The following is an 18,180-nucleotide window of genomic DNA, read 5'->3' as shown; positions in this document are numbered from 1 at the left end:
CAAACAAAATATACAGAGTTAAACGAATCAAAGAGGATGGTACTCACTAGTCAGTGAAAACAGCACACTGAGGTGACATGGTTCAAAATCAAGATCATCATTTTGAATCGTCTAGGGCGAGTGTTGATCATCAAGATGTGTTTGGTTCACAAATAGCACAATTTAAGGGGGATTTCCCAAATTCTAAATAAAGCCTGCAGGATTTGGAAACACGAGACAGTAGTTGAGCAAGTTTGTCAAGTTCCTGTGGTCCAGTCTATCCAATATATTATATCATAATAACTCATCAACCCAAATCCAATGTTTGTTACCGTAATTAGGCTACTCCAAATATGGATTTTCACCAGAAAAGGTAAATCTTCTTTCTTGGATATTAATTGCTACAGCAGAAACAGAGCCATCTCTGGAGGTAAAGTGCACGGGCGCCACCAAGCGGCCCGAGGCGACAACATCCCTCTTTACAGATTGGTTGGCTGGCTGATACTGACGTATCTGTGCGGGAAGCTTTGATCATCTTTGGTGGTCCAGGAGGATAAAAGTGAAGTTACACTTCGTTCATTCACATTAATATACTAGTGCAGATAGACCTACTATAAATAAAACGTGCATGCATCAGTCAGTGTCTTTCATTTTCACTTGTAACATCATTCAGAACCATCTAGTTTACGACATTAACGAGTAGAGAGCAGAAATAGAGATAAACGTTTGAATAATTTCAAATATGATTGCAATTTGCAACGAAGGTGTATAATATACTATACAATACAATACACATGTCAAAATGCAATTAAAATGTCAACAACACGCACTGATCGAGTGCCATAAACTTCCTGTCCACGAATAATTAAGTTAAAAAAATATGCAAAGTCGCCAGACCACCCACACGCCCAAATCCGCTAGGAGAGCAGAGAGGGAGAGTTGAAGTTGCAGGGTTTAGTTGGGAGGAGGAGGAGGACGCCATTGCGACCAGCAGCTGCAGCAGCTGAGGAGGAGGGATAACTAACGATGGCAGTAGGGGGGTTTCTGTCCGAGTTGTTTTTAAGTTCAGTCTTGGTTCAACTACTAATGTAATACAACAAAACAAATATAACGGGACCATTCAATTTAGAGGAGAAAATGAGGACCAACACCATCCTAGAACCGGTATGTTTTGGTACTTTTCCCCCCACCGTTTTCTTTGGGGCACAATGGAAGAAAGTTTTCGCTATAGGTTGTTTTAGCTAATGCTAAGTAACTAGCAAACCTGTGGTCACTGTGCGGCGGCACTTTGTTCACAGTTTGAGACCGATTACCGTACCTTGGGTGGGATTGCTGAGGAGATGTTATAACGTGTACTAGTGAAAGTTGTTTACTATTACACGCTATATTTGGTGTTGATGTTATGCAGGTATGCTTCAAGTTGAAGATATGTGCCTGGAGTGATGAGGCGAATGGATGTTTAAACGGTTTCATACTGAACTGTGCTAAAAAGTTACAAGTAACGATAGCAAAAAAAATTAACAGACCGCTAGTGGCTCTTGTTGACTTAACCGAGGCACAATTTAATACATAATCCACTTGAAATAAGCGTAAATTCTAATTGTCATTGTTGCAATTATCTGCCATGTTGCATAAAGAATAGTAGCCCTGCTCCAGCGCTTATAGCGAGTATCTGGAGATTCTGGACCAGGGCCAAAAGAATAGTGCGTGAGATAAGCTTAAATGAAAGTCACGGCTGCATGATTTTGATTTGCGCCGTGAACAGCAGGCCAGGTTAAGCAATGCAATGTTAATTAAACAAATCCCCAGTGTTAATCAATTATTGAGGATGTGCTCATTTAACCAAATGGTCCTTAATTTACGTGTCCATTTGGTTACTTACATCTGTAGGCTACAGACTGCGGTAAATCCTAGCCCTCAGGCCAGGGTTCACACTTCACACAATCTGTTCACATGATGCTCGTCTCTAGCAGACTCATCGTGACTGCATTTATAATAGTGGCGCTGCGTGCGTAGTCTGTGTACTCTACTGTCTACGACTCACCCACTAATTGAATTTCTGCGACTTGGGAGTCAGACATTGTCCTCGTTTCTGTTTATATCCATTCGAAAGTTGTGGCATCAAACGTTTTTTTAGGAAAATATTTAACTTTTCCACGAACTTCACACTGAGCACGTTCTCCTTTGGCGAGCACATAATATTGTATGGGCGGGGCACACAGTTGACAGGTGTTGTCATTAGTATGGGTTCACAGAGAAGATTGTGTGCACAATGCACATCTCAAAGGCCAGGTGCTGGATGTTAGGCATCAAGGCAAACATCCGCACACTAGTTTCTAGAGCTCCAAGAGACCTACTTTATTAAGAGGCAACAATTGCAAGAACGTTTCGACCTACAATATGGTTGGTATGGAGTAATTCATCACACCTGCCAATTGTGTTCCCCATAGTGCCCATATACTCAAAGGATTGTCAATCATTTCGGGCTCTACGGTGGGTGGGAAAAGTGGAGATATTTGACTAAACACATTTTCTGCCACATCATTCAATTGCATGTGAAATTAGAGGGCAATATCTGACTCAGCTTCCCCCACGTGACATGTCTGCTACCATAGCACCCCATGCATGACTTAACTGCATGACGTAACTGGAATACATGAAAAGTATGTAATATTACAGCCATTCTAGGGCTACGAGACCCCTAACTAACCACAGATGTGCTCTAAAATAACCCACTCTACCATATAGAATGGTTAAATATAGTTATTACTTTTAAATATTCTGGATTGCAGCTTTAAATTAACATGTCTTTACAGTGTCTTGGACTAACGTTTCATATTAATCGATATTTCTTCTAATCATGCACTCTGTCAACAGCACTCCCCAACTATGCCTTCACCTCTGTGGACGCCTAGTCTCTCACCATGAACAGCAGCAGGAACAACTGCACTCTGGGACATGGCGAAGGCCCCGCGGTCCTGGAGTCGGTTTCCATTGTGACCATCACACTCCTGGCCTGCCTGGGGAACCTGCTGATTGTGGTGACCCTCTATCGGAGGCCTTACCTGCTCACGCCCAGCAACAAGTTTGTGTTCAGCCTGACACTGTCCAACCTGTTGCTGTCCGTGCTGGTGCTGCCCTTTGTGGCGGTGAGCTCAGCCAAGAGGGAATGGGTGTTCGGGGTGGTGTGGTGCAACTTCACCGCCCTGCTATATCTGCTCATCAGCTCTGCCAGCATGCTCACTCTGGGGGCTATTGCCATTGACAGGTCAGTCACAAGCCATGCAGATAATTGTGTATGCATGTGACCCGATCATAGATGTTTGCATGTGACTGAATATAGTCATGGAACTGTGACCTGTTTTAAAGTATGATATATATATATATTCACAAAATGAAGGTTGAAAACTTTAAGAGATTAGTAACAAGTGATTTGGCTAGATTTCCCCTTAAATGTGTGTACATTTGTAAATAAGATAAACCATGCACTCCACTCCAGTCATGGTTTTATGCAAGCCATTTGCCCAGTTCAATAAAGAAGTATTTGATTAGCAAAGAAGCCCAACTATAACCAACAGCTAAATGAATGCACTATTCATTGATCATTCTGACGTTCTCCTATTTTAAGCAGTTTGAGTTGTAGATTAGTCTAAAGCTTTCTATTGGACCTTGAACCATCTATTATTTAGGCTGATTTGAAGGAAGCAATGAAAGCATTGTGTTTTAGGTTTGTTGGGAATTGATACTGAATGCTACTTCTGTTACACTCACACCGTTGGTTACTCCACATGTGATGATGGATCACAAGGTAGTGTGAAATGTAGATGATGACCTAATAGCATTTTTCAGCGTACAGTATTTACTGTTTATACATGGACTTCACCTCTGGGGATTTGAGTACTGGGGTAGATTTTGTATTGCAAATGCAATACCCCAACTAGGGCCAGGCGATATGACGGAGCACAGGGTAGGTTATTGTGGGCCAGTAATGTTTGGAATTCAGTCATTATATAGGTGAGTGGAATCTGTAGAAGTTGAGGGATTAATGACATGTTGATGAAATTATTGCACAGACACATTCTTCCTGTCAATGGAGACATGATTTGAGGCATTTTGTTCAAAGCGAACCACTCGTGCAAACCTTGGATGCCAAATCTTAGCCAATCGGGATGGAATAGGAATATGAAGAATCAGACATCACATGACTATAGAAATAATGTGTGCCAAGCACAATTTGCGTCAGGTTTGGACAAAATCTCCAGGAGTAATTGCGAAAGTAAGTTTTTGCGAAAATCGGCCTCCTGTGCTAGTGTGCTGTAACAGGCGGATCAGATTATTTCAGAGGTTCTGCTCTGGCATGACATTCAGGGAGTGTGATTGTATAGGTTCATGTCGATCAGGCCAACGTGCTGGAGCTGTTCACGGACGGACGGACAGGGGGAAAAACTGTCTCTGCCTGGAGGAGACAATAATAATATATCACAATAATGAGTGGTTGAGTGGTTAATTAGACAAATCAATACAGGGACTGTATTATTTACTTAACTCTAAGATTGCTCACGTGTCATCATGTTGCATGGACCAGATATGTTTTGAGAGATATTTGAATTCACTATCCACAATTTCATTCCTCTCACCTCAACAGGTACTATGCCGTGCTCTACCCTATGATCTATCCCATGAAGATTACAGGAAATCGGGCTGTAGTGGTCATCGCCTATGTGTGGCTGCATTCTCTGGTGGGCTGCCTCCCCCCACTGTTTGGCTGGTCTTCCTACGAGTTTGACTGCTTCAAGTGGACCTGCGTCGCGTCCTGGCACCGGGACCCAGGCTACACGTCCTTCTGGGTCATCTGGTGCACTCTCCCGCCGTTGTTCGCAATGTTGATCTGTTACGGTATTATATTCCGCGTTGCCCGCATGAAAGCCCGGAAGGTACACTGTGGGACTGTGATAGTAGCCAAGGATGACTCTGCGGGTTCCCAGAAGAATTCGAGCCGTAAGAATTCGAACACCTCGACCTCCTCCAACAGTAGCCGACGGAGCCTGGTGTATGCTGGGAGCCAGTGCAAAGCCTTTGTCACCATCCTGGTGGTCGTGGGTACCTTCCTCATGACATGGGGTCCATATGTGGTGGTTGTATGTACTGAGGCCTTATGGGGGCAGGGGAGTGTCTCCCCGGGGATAGAGACTCTGGTGGCCTGGCTGTCCTTCTGTAGTGCAGTGTGCCATCCACTTATTTATGGTCTTTGGAACAAGACGGTACGGAAGGAGTTACTGGGAATGTGCTTTGGAGATCGTTACTACAGAGAGTCGTTTGCCACTCGCCAAAGGACATCGCGCCTCTTCAGCATCTCCAACAGAATCACAGGTGTGAGCGGGCACAATTATCTGTTATTGTGGTGTAAAAATGTAACCCAATTTTGCATTACTGTTCCCAAGTTTATTTTTATTTTATCCCGGTTGCTCTAGCTAATGGAATTGCAAACACTTGAGATTTCAGTTTTTGTTTGTTTTGTGTTTGAACAAGATGTATTGTATGGTGACTAACCTATTGTGGTCTTGCAGACTTGGGTATGTCCCCACACCTGACGGCCATGCTAGCTGGTGGGGGGCAGCTGGTGGCCCCTGGGAGCAGCACAGGAGACACTGGCTTCAGCTTCACTCAGGACTCATGTAAGTCTTTCTAAAAAAAAGAATTGTCTGCCTTTAAATTCTACCCAAGGAATAAAGTGATCCATTGCACAATAAGATGTCTTTGGTAAAAGAAGATAATATGTTCAATTTCCATTGCACAATACCTCCAGCACTGTGGTACCTCACATTCCTGTTCCACAAGCTTGGCAGATGATACATGGGACATGTATTGTCATGCGTGATGAGAAATATGCTTGATGGCATCATTGGTATTCTTTCCCTTGAATGTGGTAGCCAGTTAGTCTATTAATTCGTTTACTGTATCAATGGAGAGTAAAATAAAGAAAGTATATTTCAATACATAATTAATAATAATGAACATTGTTCAGTGGGTAGTGCACTCGCCTTTGATTGGCTAGGTTCTTGGTTCGATCCCGGGCACTGCCAACTCAGTCTATGATTAATATGGTACTGGGAGCTGACTATTGGTGTGGTGCTCCACCTCAGCAATCCGTCTCCCAAGGAGTCTAATGCACTGTAAAGGTTTGGTTAAATCAGTGTTTCCCAACCTTTTTATGCCAGGCCACACTTGCCTTGATGTAATAATAAAGAAACCTTGAACATACAAAATGGCACATACAGTGACACGACACGTTCAATTTGTCAGTGCAAATCTCAAGCTTGGCCAATGTGTGCAGTAACCGTGCTTGTAAGATTCTCATTTTTTCTTTGCCTGTTCATTTCATTCAGATGGTTAAAATATCGGCCATGCGTGCTAGTCTTGCACTGCAGTATGCAAACAGTTCTGCATATTGTGATTGCTCAGCAGACAGACGGTGTTGATATATAAATAGTTGTTATAAATAGGGTAGGATATTAGAGCAGAGCGGTATAACTTACAGTGGTGGGGTGTTCCCAAAAAGAAAGAGGAGACAACAAAACAATAACTTCACCAAAACCTGAAACCTAACACTCCTTTCCGAAGGGAGCTAAACATAAACCAAAAGGATAAGTTAACAAACAGAATAATAGCAAACAGCTAGAGCTAAATAAGCGATGTTATCTCATTGGGAGCCAGGCAAAGACTGTCTCTTATAGTAGACGCTCCCTCTGGGGCCTCAGAGCGTCACATGACCGAAATGACAGTTACCATGTCCCAGGGGGTCCCTAGGGGTCCCTGGAACATCCAGACCACCAGGAGCGTGCCCAGGGTGCTGGCCCAGCCGCCCCACGTCCGAAACGGTCGAGAAATGAGTTACCGTGTGGGGGTCCCTGGGGGTCTCTGGAACATCCAGACCCCCAGGAATGCGCCCAGAGGCCTGGGCCCGGGCCGTTTCCGGCAAGCCGCCCCAGGTCCTAAATGGTGAAAACCAACCAAGCTATTTTCGTGCTTGGACAGACAGACGCAGGGACAGACCCAGGGACACACATAGCTGTGTAATCGAGTGGTTGCACCACTCAAAAAAAAAGAAAGAAAAGTTGCTTGGTGGGGAAATGTACTGGTACTTTGTACCAGAGATTACGGAGTACCAACCCAATTTAAGCACGTAACTTCTTAATGTCATAGTCAAATTACAGCCTGATTGAAAGAAATATTTCACTCAACCAGCAGAGGTCAGTGTGCAGCCTAATGGACAACAATGAAGGCCATGTAAAATATTATCTTCTCATAAAAGATCATCAAAAAAATAAAGTGTCTCACCTGACTGGAGAAATGGTTCAATACTACTAATAGTACTATTTAGCTCAACATCTAATATTTGCATAAAAGTAGTGGATGGAAATGTGCATAAATTAGCGTTTTTCTTTTGAAGATGTGAAATGTGATTAATATATCCAATATATTTGACCGGGGACACCCAACTCGTAATACAATCTGAACTACATGTCACTACTCGGTGTTTAGTTCCTTGTGGTTGTACTGTAGGTCTAATAGCCTAAATGGCAAACTATTATTCAAAATCCCTTCTCTCTTTGTCGTACAGGTACAGATGTGATGCTGTTGGATAACTTCTCCACAGATGGCTCCTCCACTCCCCACTACCATGGAAATGTAGCGGGGAAGAGGCGGAGCTCAGTTACCTTTGAAGACCAGGTGGAGCATTCCAAAGGTAAATGTCACTATGTCGCTTTGAAAGGAGATTAGAGGGAAGCTGGCTCACCGAGTAATGAGAAGTCTGTCAGCACTCAGCAGACAACTAGTAGGCCAAAAAAAGGAAAGAGTGAATAAACGATCTCAAACAGAAGCTGTCCTAAGATGTTATGCCAAAATTCATACCAGCAGTGATTTCTGTATCATTTGTTGCAAAATGGGACCATTTGCTGAATGTCATCTCGTATACTCTACGCATTTGCTGTCTCTCTCCTCCGTCGCTATCAAAAAAGGAACCATGCCGCTGTCTCAGAAGGCGGCAGCAAAAACAGCTGCTGGTGTGAATTGAGCATTAGTCTGTTTTATAAATATGAATTCAACATAACATTAATATTGTTCAATATTTACCTCCACTCCTCAGCTGAAAACGTACCCACCGTCCAAGTCCACGCAGAGCTACACGAATCTCTGGACACCTTTGCTTCGTGCCTGGCAAAGGCAATTGAGTGCGACGTAAAGTTCACTCTCTTCGGGGAGGAGACGGCCCTGCCCGGGGGACTGTCTGCGACCAAGACAACGCCACGACCCAGATACCTCGACGGTCAGAGGCTGCGACTGGAAAGTATCGATGAAGGGATTGTCAAAGATGACAGAGAAGACGATGACGAGGACGAGGACGTGGAGGATTTATCAGCCTAAATATATCTCTGTTGGGTGACATAGTTTACAATGCAAACACAGTAGATGAAGTTACATTTCTCTACCCATGAGTGGTCCATACTTGAAATGAGGATTTTTTTTTAAATTAATGGCACATTAATCATTCCACTATGTTGGACTCTTATGACTTTCTCATAATCTTACGTATTCATGTAAACAAATAGGAAGCCTTTTTACTACTGCTTCTTCGCTGATTCAACTTTTCTTTTTAAAACACAGGTTTTGTTTACCCCCCCGATATTAATCATAATCTTGTATCTCTGGATTTCATAATTTGTGCCTCACTATATTAACAGAATCTGTTAGACACCATTTGTAGCATTAGTCAGGTACTTAGATGTCCTATTTATCGAGTGCATTGAGTACATGGTACAAAGATGGTTCCTAAAATGTCATGTATGCCAGTTTGTCATATTCTTGCACTTGAATATGCAGTACGAATATGCTGTCCTCTGCATATGCTGCATGTCAGGAATGATAATCCTTATGTCAGTGTTAATCTATACCAGGGGTGCCCAAAAGGTAGATCGCGATCTACCAGTAGATCACAATGGATGTGCAGGTAGATCACATGACATGCCCCTAAATAATATTTAATTTAAATCTAAAAACTATTTTTGGCATCTGCCACTTGAATTAAGTTGACTTGATTGATTGATTGATTGACTGACATAAAAAAGGGCCTGTCAGCTCAATGCAATACTTTGTATTGAGTGTTGCTGTGCACAAATGTCAGTAGATTACAAATGAAATACAAAAAAAAACCTCTTTGTCTTAAATGCAATGCCAGCACCGCTATTCCAAAGCCATTTTCAGCAAGGGTATTATGTTTTTGGTGGGTAGATCATGTTGAGCTGGTCATTTTAAAAGTAGCTCTCAAGTCAAAAAAGTGTGGGCACCCCTGATCTATACAGTACAGTCCCAGAGGGAGAAGCATTTTATTAATACCGTACGCAATCAACGGCCAATAAGTTAGACACAGGGTGTGTTTGATGCCAATTTCCAGACTAAACAATCTTTCCAAAGATGGAAAAGAGAAATGCCGTTTCTAAACCACTTGAACCCTAGCATCGCTATTCTGGGCATGTCATAATAGGTGAATATTCGGAATCTGCAAGTACACCACAATACCACAAATGTCCACAAGAGTGGACACGACAAAGTATAGACTCCTGGGAAGTATATACGGTGTGGTTTTAGCGGTTAAGACTACAATTTCTCAATTACTGAATAGACCTGGATTTAAAACAAAAATCATGAAAGTAAACACGGAAGTAAAACATGTAGTTTTGCGCTTATCTGTAAATGCAGTTTAGTCTAGGCTAGTCCTGTAAACTGGTGATAAGGAATATTAGTCGAGGGATCCTTTTGTATATTTGGTTTCCTCTGTATTTATAGACTGATTATTTTAAACACTGAATATTAGTTTTTTACACAAGTAGCAGATGACCACACAAATTACGACTTGTGGATATTGTTGACCAGTTCTGGTGTTTTAGTCTTACCTCAAGTTTTTGTTGTACGTTTGCATTTGGTACTATATTGTAAGAGGACATAGTACAGATCAGTAATGGTATTTAACATTTGATTTCCACTATAGCTTAAAGCTAATTTTGCAAGTTTTGTATTTTCTTTTGTATGAAAAGCTTTGTATAAATGTTTTTACATAAACTATTGCATGACATCATTGTATTTATTCCAAGATGTATTGGACTGATTTATTACTTACTTATACCTACCACCCATTCTAGGGCATATAGGCCATCAACAAGCGATCTCCAGGCATCTCCGTCTTGAGCTGTTCTCTGGTTCCAGGTAATCTTCATGGTCTTTGTGTCTGCCTCCAGATCTCCAGGTTTATTACCCGATTATCCTTTGTGGTGTAGACCGTAGACAACGGGGTGAGGCGAGTTGGGTGTAAATGTAGGCCATCCTGTGTTTAATGGACAGCGCTGGAATAAGTACTCACCAATAGTGCAATGTAGAAATACTATATAAGTAAAAGTATTGGCATCCAAAATATACTCCTGTATAAAACATCTTTTTGTAAACAGTGTGGTTAATCTAAACTTTAACATTCAAAAAATTGTGGAGTAGAAGTATTAAATTGGAAATACTCCAGTAAAGTAAATATACCTCATTTGAGTACATGACCTCAATTACTTTCCACCAAGCTGTCCCACAATGCATGCATGATGGATCCCTGTTCCTCTTGTGGGTCTTCTGTGGCACGCAAACACTCGAGTATCACTGGAGTGCTAGAAACGCTAAGAATCACTGTGCAAAGATCAGATTGTTCTTTATTTGTGGAAAGAATTTGCCAGTTAATTTGCTTGATGGGGTCAAGTTACACAACTTCTGGGTAATCCTGACCTGACAATCACATCTCTGAGATGCATCCGATTTTTTTCTTGCATGTTTTTGAAAGATTCGTTTGATTTAACTCTTTGGGGATGACAAGCAAAGATTTGTTTCAACAAAAAAAGAGTTAAAGCATACTTTGAGTATGGTTTACTTAAATCAAAAAATCTTGTTTACATGCGTAACTGCAAGTGCAGTACATAAACATTTCAGGTCTTTTACCTTGTGCTACAAATAAGAAATTTCACACATAACACTGATCAAAGCTCACTTTCTCCTGACAAAATAATATTGCACTTAACATCTTAACACACCAGTCACCATAGTTCCCTCACTCTTTTATATATATATATATATCGTATATATATTTACTTGCCCTTTGCATTCACACACATTTTCTCAGATGTAGTTTTCTCATACAGAAACATCAGTAAGAAAGTCATCTTAAAAAACAAGAGGGGACTACAAATTCAAACTAATTCTCATAAGGAAGTATTTCTACAGTATACTTATACAAATCTCAAGTGCTTGAAAGCAAAAGAAAAAACGGTGTTCAAACAATCAGCTGGGGCTATTGCTCATCCTCGTTCTCCTGGCCAGAACCTTCAGAGCGATCACCCTCCAAACGATCTAGGAGGGAGTAAATGGGCACATGTAAAGGGAGTAAGAAAGTACTGCCGAAGCAGACAACCCGCAGCACTCCAGGTTAGAATAAAGTCCTTATGGTGCCAAGCTTGAATATACAAGTTGAAATGAAGAAAATGCCAGCACTCATTGTATGTCCTTTTCATACAAATTTATTTACCTCCGACGTTGATAACGACCGTGTTTCGGCCTGTGTGGCCTTCGTCAGCGTTATCATGACGAAGGCCACACAACAGGCCGAAACACGTTCGTTATCAGCGTCAGAGGTAAATAAATTCATATGAAACGGACATACAATGAGTGCTGGCATTTTCTTCATTTCCACATGTAAAGGGAGGCCGCAGCAAAATCAAGCAGGCCAAAGGCATGACACGTTGAAGGTCAAATAAGTATTAACCCATTCTGGGCGGGAACCCTTTAGTGTTTTAAAGCATTATGTTATACTTTAGATATTGAAAAATAACAGATCTACAAGCTCATAGTGCAGCACCGAGTGCCGCGCTATGAACTTGTAGGTGTGCTATTTTTATTTTATCGTGAAAATGTGCCTCAAATCTTTGAATATATATTATTACAGAGTGAACATTTTAACTAAAATCTTTGCTTCTGGGGAGATCCCTGGAACAACATATTTTCAGATGGGGGGCGGAGGCATATTACATATCATTTTTGGAGTCCTTGACATGAAATATTGACCACCACTGATACAGAAACATAAGGTTTTTTTAAGACATTTTTTTAAATGTCGACGTCAGGCCTAAATGGGTTAAGGGGCTTACTGATGGCATGACTGCCACGCATAATTACTAATCATTTCTTTATCAGAATTTGGCTAAGTAAGTAAATAACCAGGCGTTTGTGTACCTGTTCTGATATGGTTGAGGGAGGCCAGCATGCGAAGCATGAATGAGGCTGGGACTGTGATGGTGTTCCTCGTTTCCTCTAGCATCAGCTCGTTGCGAGTTATTACCTGGGAAGAGAAGAGAAGAGGAGTATGAGAGAAGGCTGGCAGAAAGTCAGAGCGGGAGTGAGAGTGTATGAATTTGACAATAGTGCTCTTAAATAATTCCCTCGTTCTTTTCTCTCCAAGTAGAATGATGGCACGTGGAAACGCCAGTAGAAAGGGTCCCTGTCGTCTTTTTTCTTTTGGCAAGGAAGCTTCCTCATTAGGCAGCATGTTTGAGTGATGCTAGCCCCTCTCCTATACACAGTAGTGTGTGTGTGTGTGTGTGTGTGTGTGTGTGTGTGTGTGTGTGTGTGTGTGTGTGTGTGTGTGTGTGTATTTCTAAGCACGGAAATACAATGTTTTTCCCCACCAACTGTCTCTGCTGCACAGCGCCACACAGCCACACACACACACACACACACACACTCACACACACACACACACACACACACACACACACACACACACACACACACTAATCAGTTCAGACGGGGCTGATTTTGGGAGCATAGGATAAATCCTAGTTTGGTTCCTTGATTAGGTGAAAAGATAGCGAAATCATCAAGCGGTTCCTTGGCCGGTTCCCCCCCCCCCCCTTTTAGCCACTGCAGATTTCCCAGGTCTACTGATGTCTCTGTCGCTGCCGACTGTTGGCCTGAGGAGGGTGTAAATTCCCATGTGCCTCCTTCCAGTACACATGGAGTCGGCCTCTTCTTTTCATCAGACAGTATAGTTTCACAAGGAAAGGATAAGGTTCATGCCATCTCCTCCAGACTCCCCTTCCTGCTGAAAAGGCTGAACCAGACCAAGCAGCCAGCAGGGGTCGCTGGTGCAGCGACTAGGACATGATTCCTCGCTTGGCTTCCCATACTCAACCTTGTTTTCGAGGGAGTGCACACCGTCTCCTATGCACAGCTATGCGTGTCTGTCCGTATGTCCGAGTACAGCAATGTATGTATGTCTGAGTCTGTATTTCTTTTTCCTTTTTTTAGGTCCTACATCCAGCTTTTGGTTACAAACTTCGTCTAAAAAAATAAAAAAATAATAATAATAATCGACAATGAATGGAGAACTTTACATCATAGTGTAAAATTATGTTTTTATTTTAAGTCATGGTGATGTACGATGATAAGAGCGCCTCTCACTTCGCATGAGTTTTTTTGCGTTACATACAACTGTGCTCGACAGGAAAGCGACCGCTCACTTCACATTGGTGTGATATTTCTAAGTGTACGGCCAAGCCAGAGGCACCACAGCTGGGAATTGAACACCGGCCTCTGTGGTTCCCAAACCTTTTCATGTCAAGGACCCCCAAATTGACACGAAATAGCCCGCGGACCCCCATTTGAAAACATATGCCAATAAGAGAAGATTTTTACGGCTCTAGCAGTGATTTTCAACCTGTTAAATTTCAAGGACTCCCAGTTTGACATGCATTAGTCTACGGACCCCCATTTAAGAGCATTTCTATCTCTGGGACCCCCAAATTATATTGTATAATCAATGCTAATTTTAAAATGGAACAAATTTGTACACTCTCTGAGTTACAGACCCATTTGGCTCCAAACTATCATTTAGCTGGGTCCCCCCTGGAACTCCCTCAAGGACCCCTGGGGGTGCCCGGACCCCACTTTGGGAACCTCTGGCTGGACGCCTCTACGTATGGTTTCTTTTCAGCATTGCTTCATTTCTCATAGTGAGAGTGAGACAGGCGAGGCGATAGTGCTGCACAATTAATCGAAAAAAGATTGAGATCTGGATCCAGACAGACACCTATGCAATCTCATTTTGTGGAGAATCGTTGCAGCACTAGTTGGATGTCCAATTCATTTTAGTTACTCTTATGTTTTTGTTAATGTTTTTTTTTAATAAATATTTACATGGAGAAAAAAAAAGAGAATGGTGTTCTCAATCTTTGTGGACGACAATCAAGATTCACATTTGAGCATGGACAAAATGAGAATCGTGATCTCAATTTAACCCATTCTGACCTGAGATCAGATTAATACGAGGTTTCCACTGGACACACACTGGTCTGATTAACCCCATTCTGACCTGAGATCAGATTCTAAAAAATGTCAGTCGTTCTTCGATTTTTCAAAAATAGCAGACCTACAAGCTCGTAGCGCGCCACTCGGTGGCGCGCTACGAGCTTGTAGATCTGCTATTTTTCAATAGCTAAAGCACGACATGATGCTATCACCAAAATGGGTTCCCGTTCAGAATGGGTTAAAGGAGGACAATCGAGATTAACATTTGAGCAAGACTCGTGCAGGTCTAGGACTAGGACTAGTCAGGACTAGGCGATAGAGAGAGGATGCCATGCATCCAAGAGCCTCGAGGTCAAATCTGAACCGGGGTCAGCTGCACGAAGGAATATAACCATATTTATGAGTTATATTTATGTGCTCTTAACCCATTCTGAACGGGAACCCATTTCGGTGTCAGCATCATGTTATGCTTTAGCTATTGAAAAATAGCAGATCTACAAGCTCATAGCGCGCCACCGAGTGGCGCGCTACGAGCTTGTAGGTCTGCTATTTTTGAAAAATCGACTGACATTTTTTAGAATCTGATCTCGGGTCAGAATGGGTTCATCAGACCAGTGTGTGTCCAGTGGAAACCTCGTATGAATCTGATCTCAGGTCAGAATGGGTTAACAGGTGGTCGAGTGACCGCTTGGGAATTGGAAGGTGTCATTGAGCACTCCTAAACTGCTCCAGATGAGCCTTGCATGGTTCCCTCCACCGTCTGTGTATGAATGGGTGTGTGTGTGTGTGTGTGTGTGTGTGTGTGTGTGTGTGTGTGTGTGTGTGTGTGTGTGTGTGTGTGTGTGTGTGTGTGTGTGTGTGTGTGTGTGTGTGTAGGGTGAATGTAATAGACACTGTAAAGATAAAGGGTGGTATATACATGCACCTTTTATAAATATGCCTCAAATAAGGCGCAAGTAATCAATACAAATTTAAAACAATCGATCATGGATCCCTTGAAATAATCTGTCAGGGCCCCTTGAAGCTACACCTACTCCCACTTCCATTCACATCGTTTGTGACCTCACTGTTCTATCCGTGGTATTGTTTTTTTTCTAGATGCATTGTTTACCCGTTCTGTTTGACATTCCTACCTCAGAAGCAAGAAGCCTGTTGAACGACGCTGACTGTTCCAGAGGAGACCAGATCTTGATATCATAGTCTATCCCTGATGAGGCCAGAACTGGGGGAAAAAAGAGCAGAGAATGAGCATGAGCACAGAAACACACAGAAAAAAAACCAATGGTATACAATAGTACTCAAGGTTGTACTTTGTTACATCGTGTACAGGTACATAAGAGTAAAACATATTTTTGTGTAGTAAAAAATTTAAAAAGTTTTAAAAAACGGTTTCCGCTTAGGCTAGTTAAAGGTTTTAGGGGTGCCAGGTAGATCTTGTCTACCAGAGAAATGTTATTTCTCCGTTTGATTGAGTTCTTCCTCGCCTGGGTTTAACCACAAGTGAAACCGACACAGGACTTGCATGTTAAAATGCAAACCCTTACACCAAGAAATAACCCCTGGCAGCACTTATGCTGCCAGGGGTTTTCATTGACATGAAAATGTTTGAGAACGACTGACATAGAAACATACAGTTTTTCAGAAAACTGTCAGGATTTAGAATCCATTTGTAGAATCGTCCTCCTCAGGTCCAACTATGTCACTTGGGGTTCAGAAAAAAAAGACTAGACACTAAAGTGTAACTCACTGGGGTCGTAAGGGTGCGGCTGTAGGCAGTTCACCACATGGTTGTCGGCCTCGAGCAGCATGAGGTGCTCTCCGGAGTGTCGGTCCCAGATGAAGATGTGGCCACAGTCTGAACCACTCATGACAAAGTTGTTGCCCCAAAAACAGGATTCCTTTATCTACGGTACAAATAAAAAAAAACACAATAATTTACAAGTTACAAGTAATGTTTATGAAATTTGTCAAATTCAATGCGGAGCCTATTGTGTATGTATGGTTTGAGAACAAACCATTGTCCTGGAGTTCCGGTGGCCCTTGTAGACCCGTTTAACTAAGTATATTATGTATAATGTATGGTTTGAGAACAAACCATTGTCCTGGAGTTCCGGTGACCCTTGTAAACCTGTTTAACTAACCATTGTCCTGGAGTTCCGGTGGCCCTTGTAGACCTGTTTAACTAAGGGTCTCCTGATGTTCTGGGTCTCGCTCTCTTCCATCTCCCTTCTCTCCTTCCTCCTGCGAAACAGCTCCTGAATACGGGCGGCCGCTGAACGCCTGTGAAACACAAGGGAACTCCATCTATCATTCACGCTTCTATTGACCCCCATGCCATCACTCAATGCTTTATTACCCTTAAAAGAACATTCAATGATTCTAGTCCGGAGAGCTACGAGACAGTCACTGATCATGCTACTAAATGATCTATTATACCAAGAATAACTGCAGTAAACACAACTCCAAGCCAGAAAGCAGCCTCAATGCATTCAAAATAACTAATTTGCTCAATCACCACTACTAAACTATTGAAGAATAACATGGATAGTCTTTGTGATAACCACCCACTCATCCATATTAATTCAACATTTTCTAGGACATTCAGTATGCACGAAATGCAGCTAAGCCTGGAGGTAAAGAGGCCGCGTTAGAACTAAATGGTTGCAGCTTGTGTGAATCTCTGTACCAACGGCGAACGTCACATACACGATGCCCACCAACTCTGCCATCAGTGTTGTTGGCAGCAAACTTCTGTTTTGGTTTAGTCATAGTCTTTGGAATAGAACTTAATTTGGTTTTAGTCATATTTTAGTCACCTGGAATGTTTTAGTGTTTAGTTTTAGTCGACTAAATATCATAAGATTTTAGTCGACTAAATCTACAGTTGATTTAGTCGACTAAAATGTATTTTGGCGGGCCTTGATGCCGTCGTAATGACAGATTTTTCACTTGCTGAAAATAGCCAATCTACAACAACGCGTTGCGCGTTGTGAGCTTGTAGATCGGCAATTCTCAGCATGCAACCAAGTGTAAAATGACTTAGATATATTGTCCACTAGTCCCTTCCTAACATTTTAGTCTAGTTTTTTATTTGTTGACGAAACTCAAAGCAAAACAAAACACTGAACCACCAAGCCAGGGGCACTAAACTGCCGTTGACCGTGTGCTCTGACCTTTGAGCAAAGTGCATGTGTGTGTGTGTGTGACTGTGAACCCAGGAGGGATATACTTCTGGACATTTTCCAGCCACAAACTCTGGCTGTCATAATGTTTTCGTAAGTCTTTGGCTCCCTCTAGTGTGTTTATGTGTTTAGGCGACGTAGTGATGACTCAACTGGAGGTGGTGGACAGTATACAACATGCAAGGCATGCTTTAACACTATCGTTAGCCATGTTTTTGTTAATCAACTGCAAGCAATATTGGCCAAACCTTTACAAAACAAAAACCATAAAACAAAATGGTGAAAAATGACGAATCACTTTTTCCACCTTGATCTTTTTTTTTGTTTTCTTTTTTTTTTTACTTGATGCCACACGCGTTGCAGGTTAGATGCTTTAATTGTCAATACAAATATTTTACCTGATCATTCTATCTCCTACTGCAGATCCCCTGGAATTAAGTCTATATGTACAGTAGTAGAATCATCAATGGCAAGGCATCCATAAAAGAAAACATAATGGCACACCTTTAAATACCATGCAAAAGGAGAGTGATATTTGAATCTAGTAAACAAATTAAGTGTGCACGCCTTTTCTTGCACACTTTCTATGTACACAAATTAATTATATGCCATTGGTTAACCCATTCAG

At 42.0% G+C, this 18,180-nt stretch overlaps 3 protein-coding genes across 6 annotated transcripts in view; 1 reads left to right on the top strand and 2 right to left on the bottom strand.

Annotated features, from left to right (window-relative positions):
- The window catches only part of rpl24 (ribosomal protein L24), an 80,762-nt gene that overhangs the window by 22,076 nt on the left and 40,506 nt on the right, over window positions 1-18,180 (bottom strand). The window lies entirely within an intron of this gene.
- Window positions 953-10,098, top strand: gpr161b (G protein-coupled receptor 161b). Its single transcript, XM_080785417.1, has 6 exons — window positions 953-1,143; window positions 2,857-3,247; window positions 4,625-5,349; window positions 5,547-5,654; window positions 7,601-7,726; window positions 8,129-10,098. The coding sequence occupies exons 2-6, from the start codon at window positions 2,904-2,906 to the stop codon at window positions 8,404-8,406; spliced, it is 1,581 nt and encodes a 526-aa protein (XP_080641543.1). The 5' UTR covers window positions 953-1,143; window positions 2,857-2,903; the 3' UTR covers window positions 8,407-10,098.
- dcaf6 (ddb1 and cul4 associated factor 6) overlaps window positions 10,710-18,180 on the bottom strand; it is a 33,504-nt gene continuing 26,033 nt past the window's right edge. For 3 of the 4 annotated variants that reach the window (XM_080785476.1, XM_080785478.1, XM_080785479.1), the window contains 6 exons: window positions 17,951-17,992; window positions 16,512-16,650; window positions 16,118-16,274; window positions 15,504-15,592; window positions 12,298-12,403; window positions 10,710-11,418 (listed from right to left, as the gene is read on the bottom strand). In XM_080785476.1, coding sequence (XP_080641602.1) covers window positions 11,360-11,418; window positions 12,298-12,403; window positions 15,504-15,592; window positions 16,118-16,274; window positions 16,512-16,650; window positions 17,951-17,992 — 592 coding nt within the window. In that variant the 3' untranslated portion in view covers window positions 10,710-11,359. The remainder of the gene's footprint in view (window positions 11,419-12,297; window positions 12,404-15,503; window positions 15,593-16,117; window positions 16,275-16,511; window positions 16,651-17,950; window positions 17,993-18,180) is intronic. The other variant, XM_080785477.1, reaches the window with a different exon arrangement.

Source organism: Protomyctophum bolini, assembly GCF_963924005.1.
Source record: "Protomyctophum bolini genome assembly, chromosome: 16".
NCBI lineage: Eukaryota > Metazoa > Chordata > Actinopteri > Myctophiformes > Myctophidae > Protomyctophum > Protomyctophum bolini.
Note: the sequence above shows the minus strand (reverse complement) of the source record. Positions and strands in the feature narration are given on the sequence as shown.

Bases quoted from the DNA above. Each gene is read 5' to 3' on its own strand.
- gpr161b (XM_080785417.1), top strand. From the start codon at position 2,904: ATGAACAGCAGCAGGAACAACTGCACTCTGGGACATGGCGAAGGCCCC. The intron at 5,350-5,546 runs GTGTGAGCGGGC...GTGGTCTTGCAG, and splicing joins CATCTCCAACAGAATCACAG to ACTTGGGTATGTCCCCACAC. The intron at 5,655-7,600 runs GTAAGTCTTTCT...TTTGTCGTACAG, and splicing joins CAGCTTCACTCAGGACTCAT to GTACAGATGTGATGCTGTTG.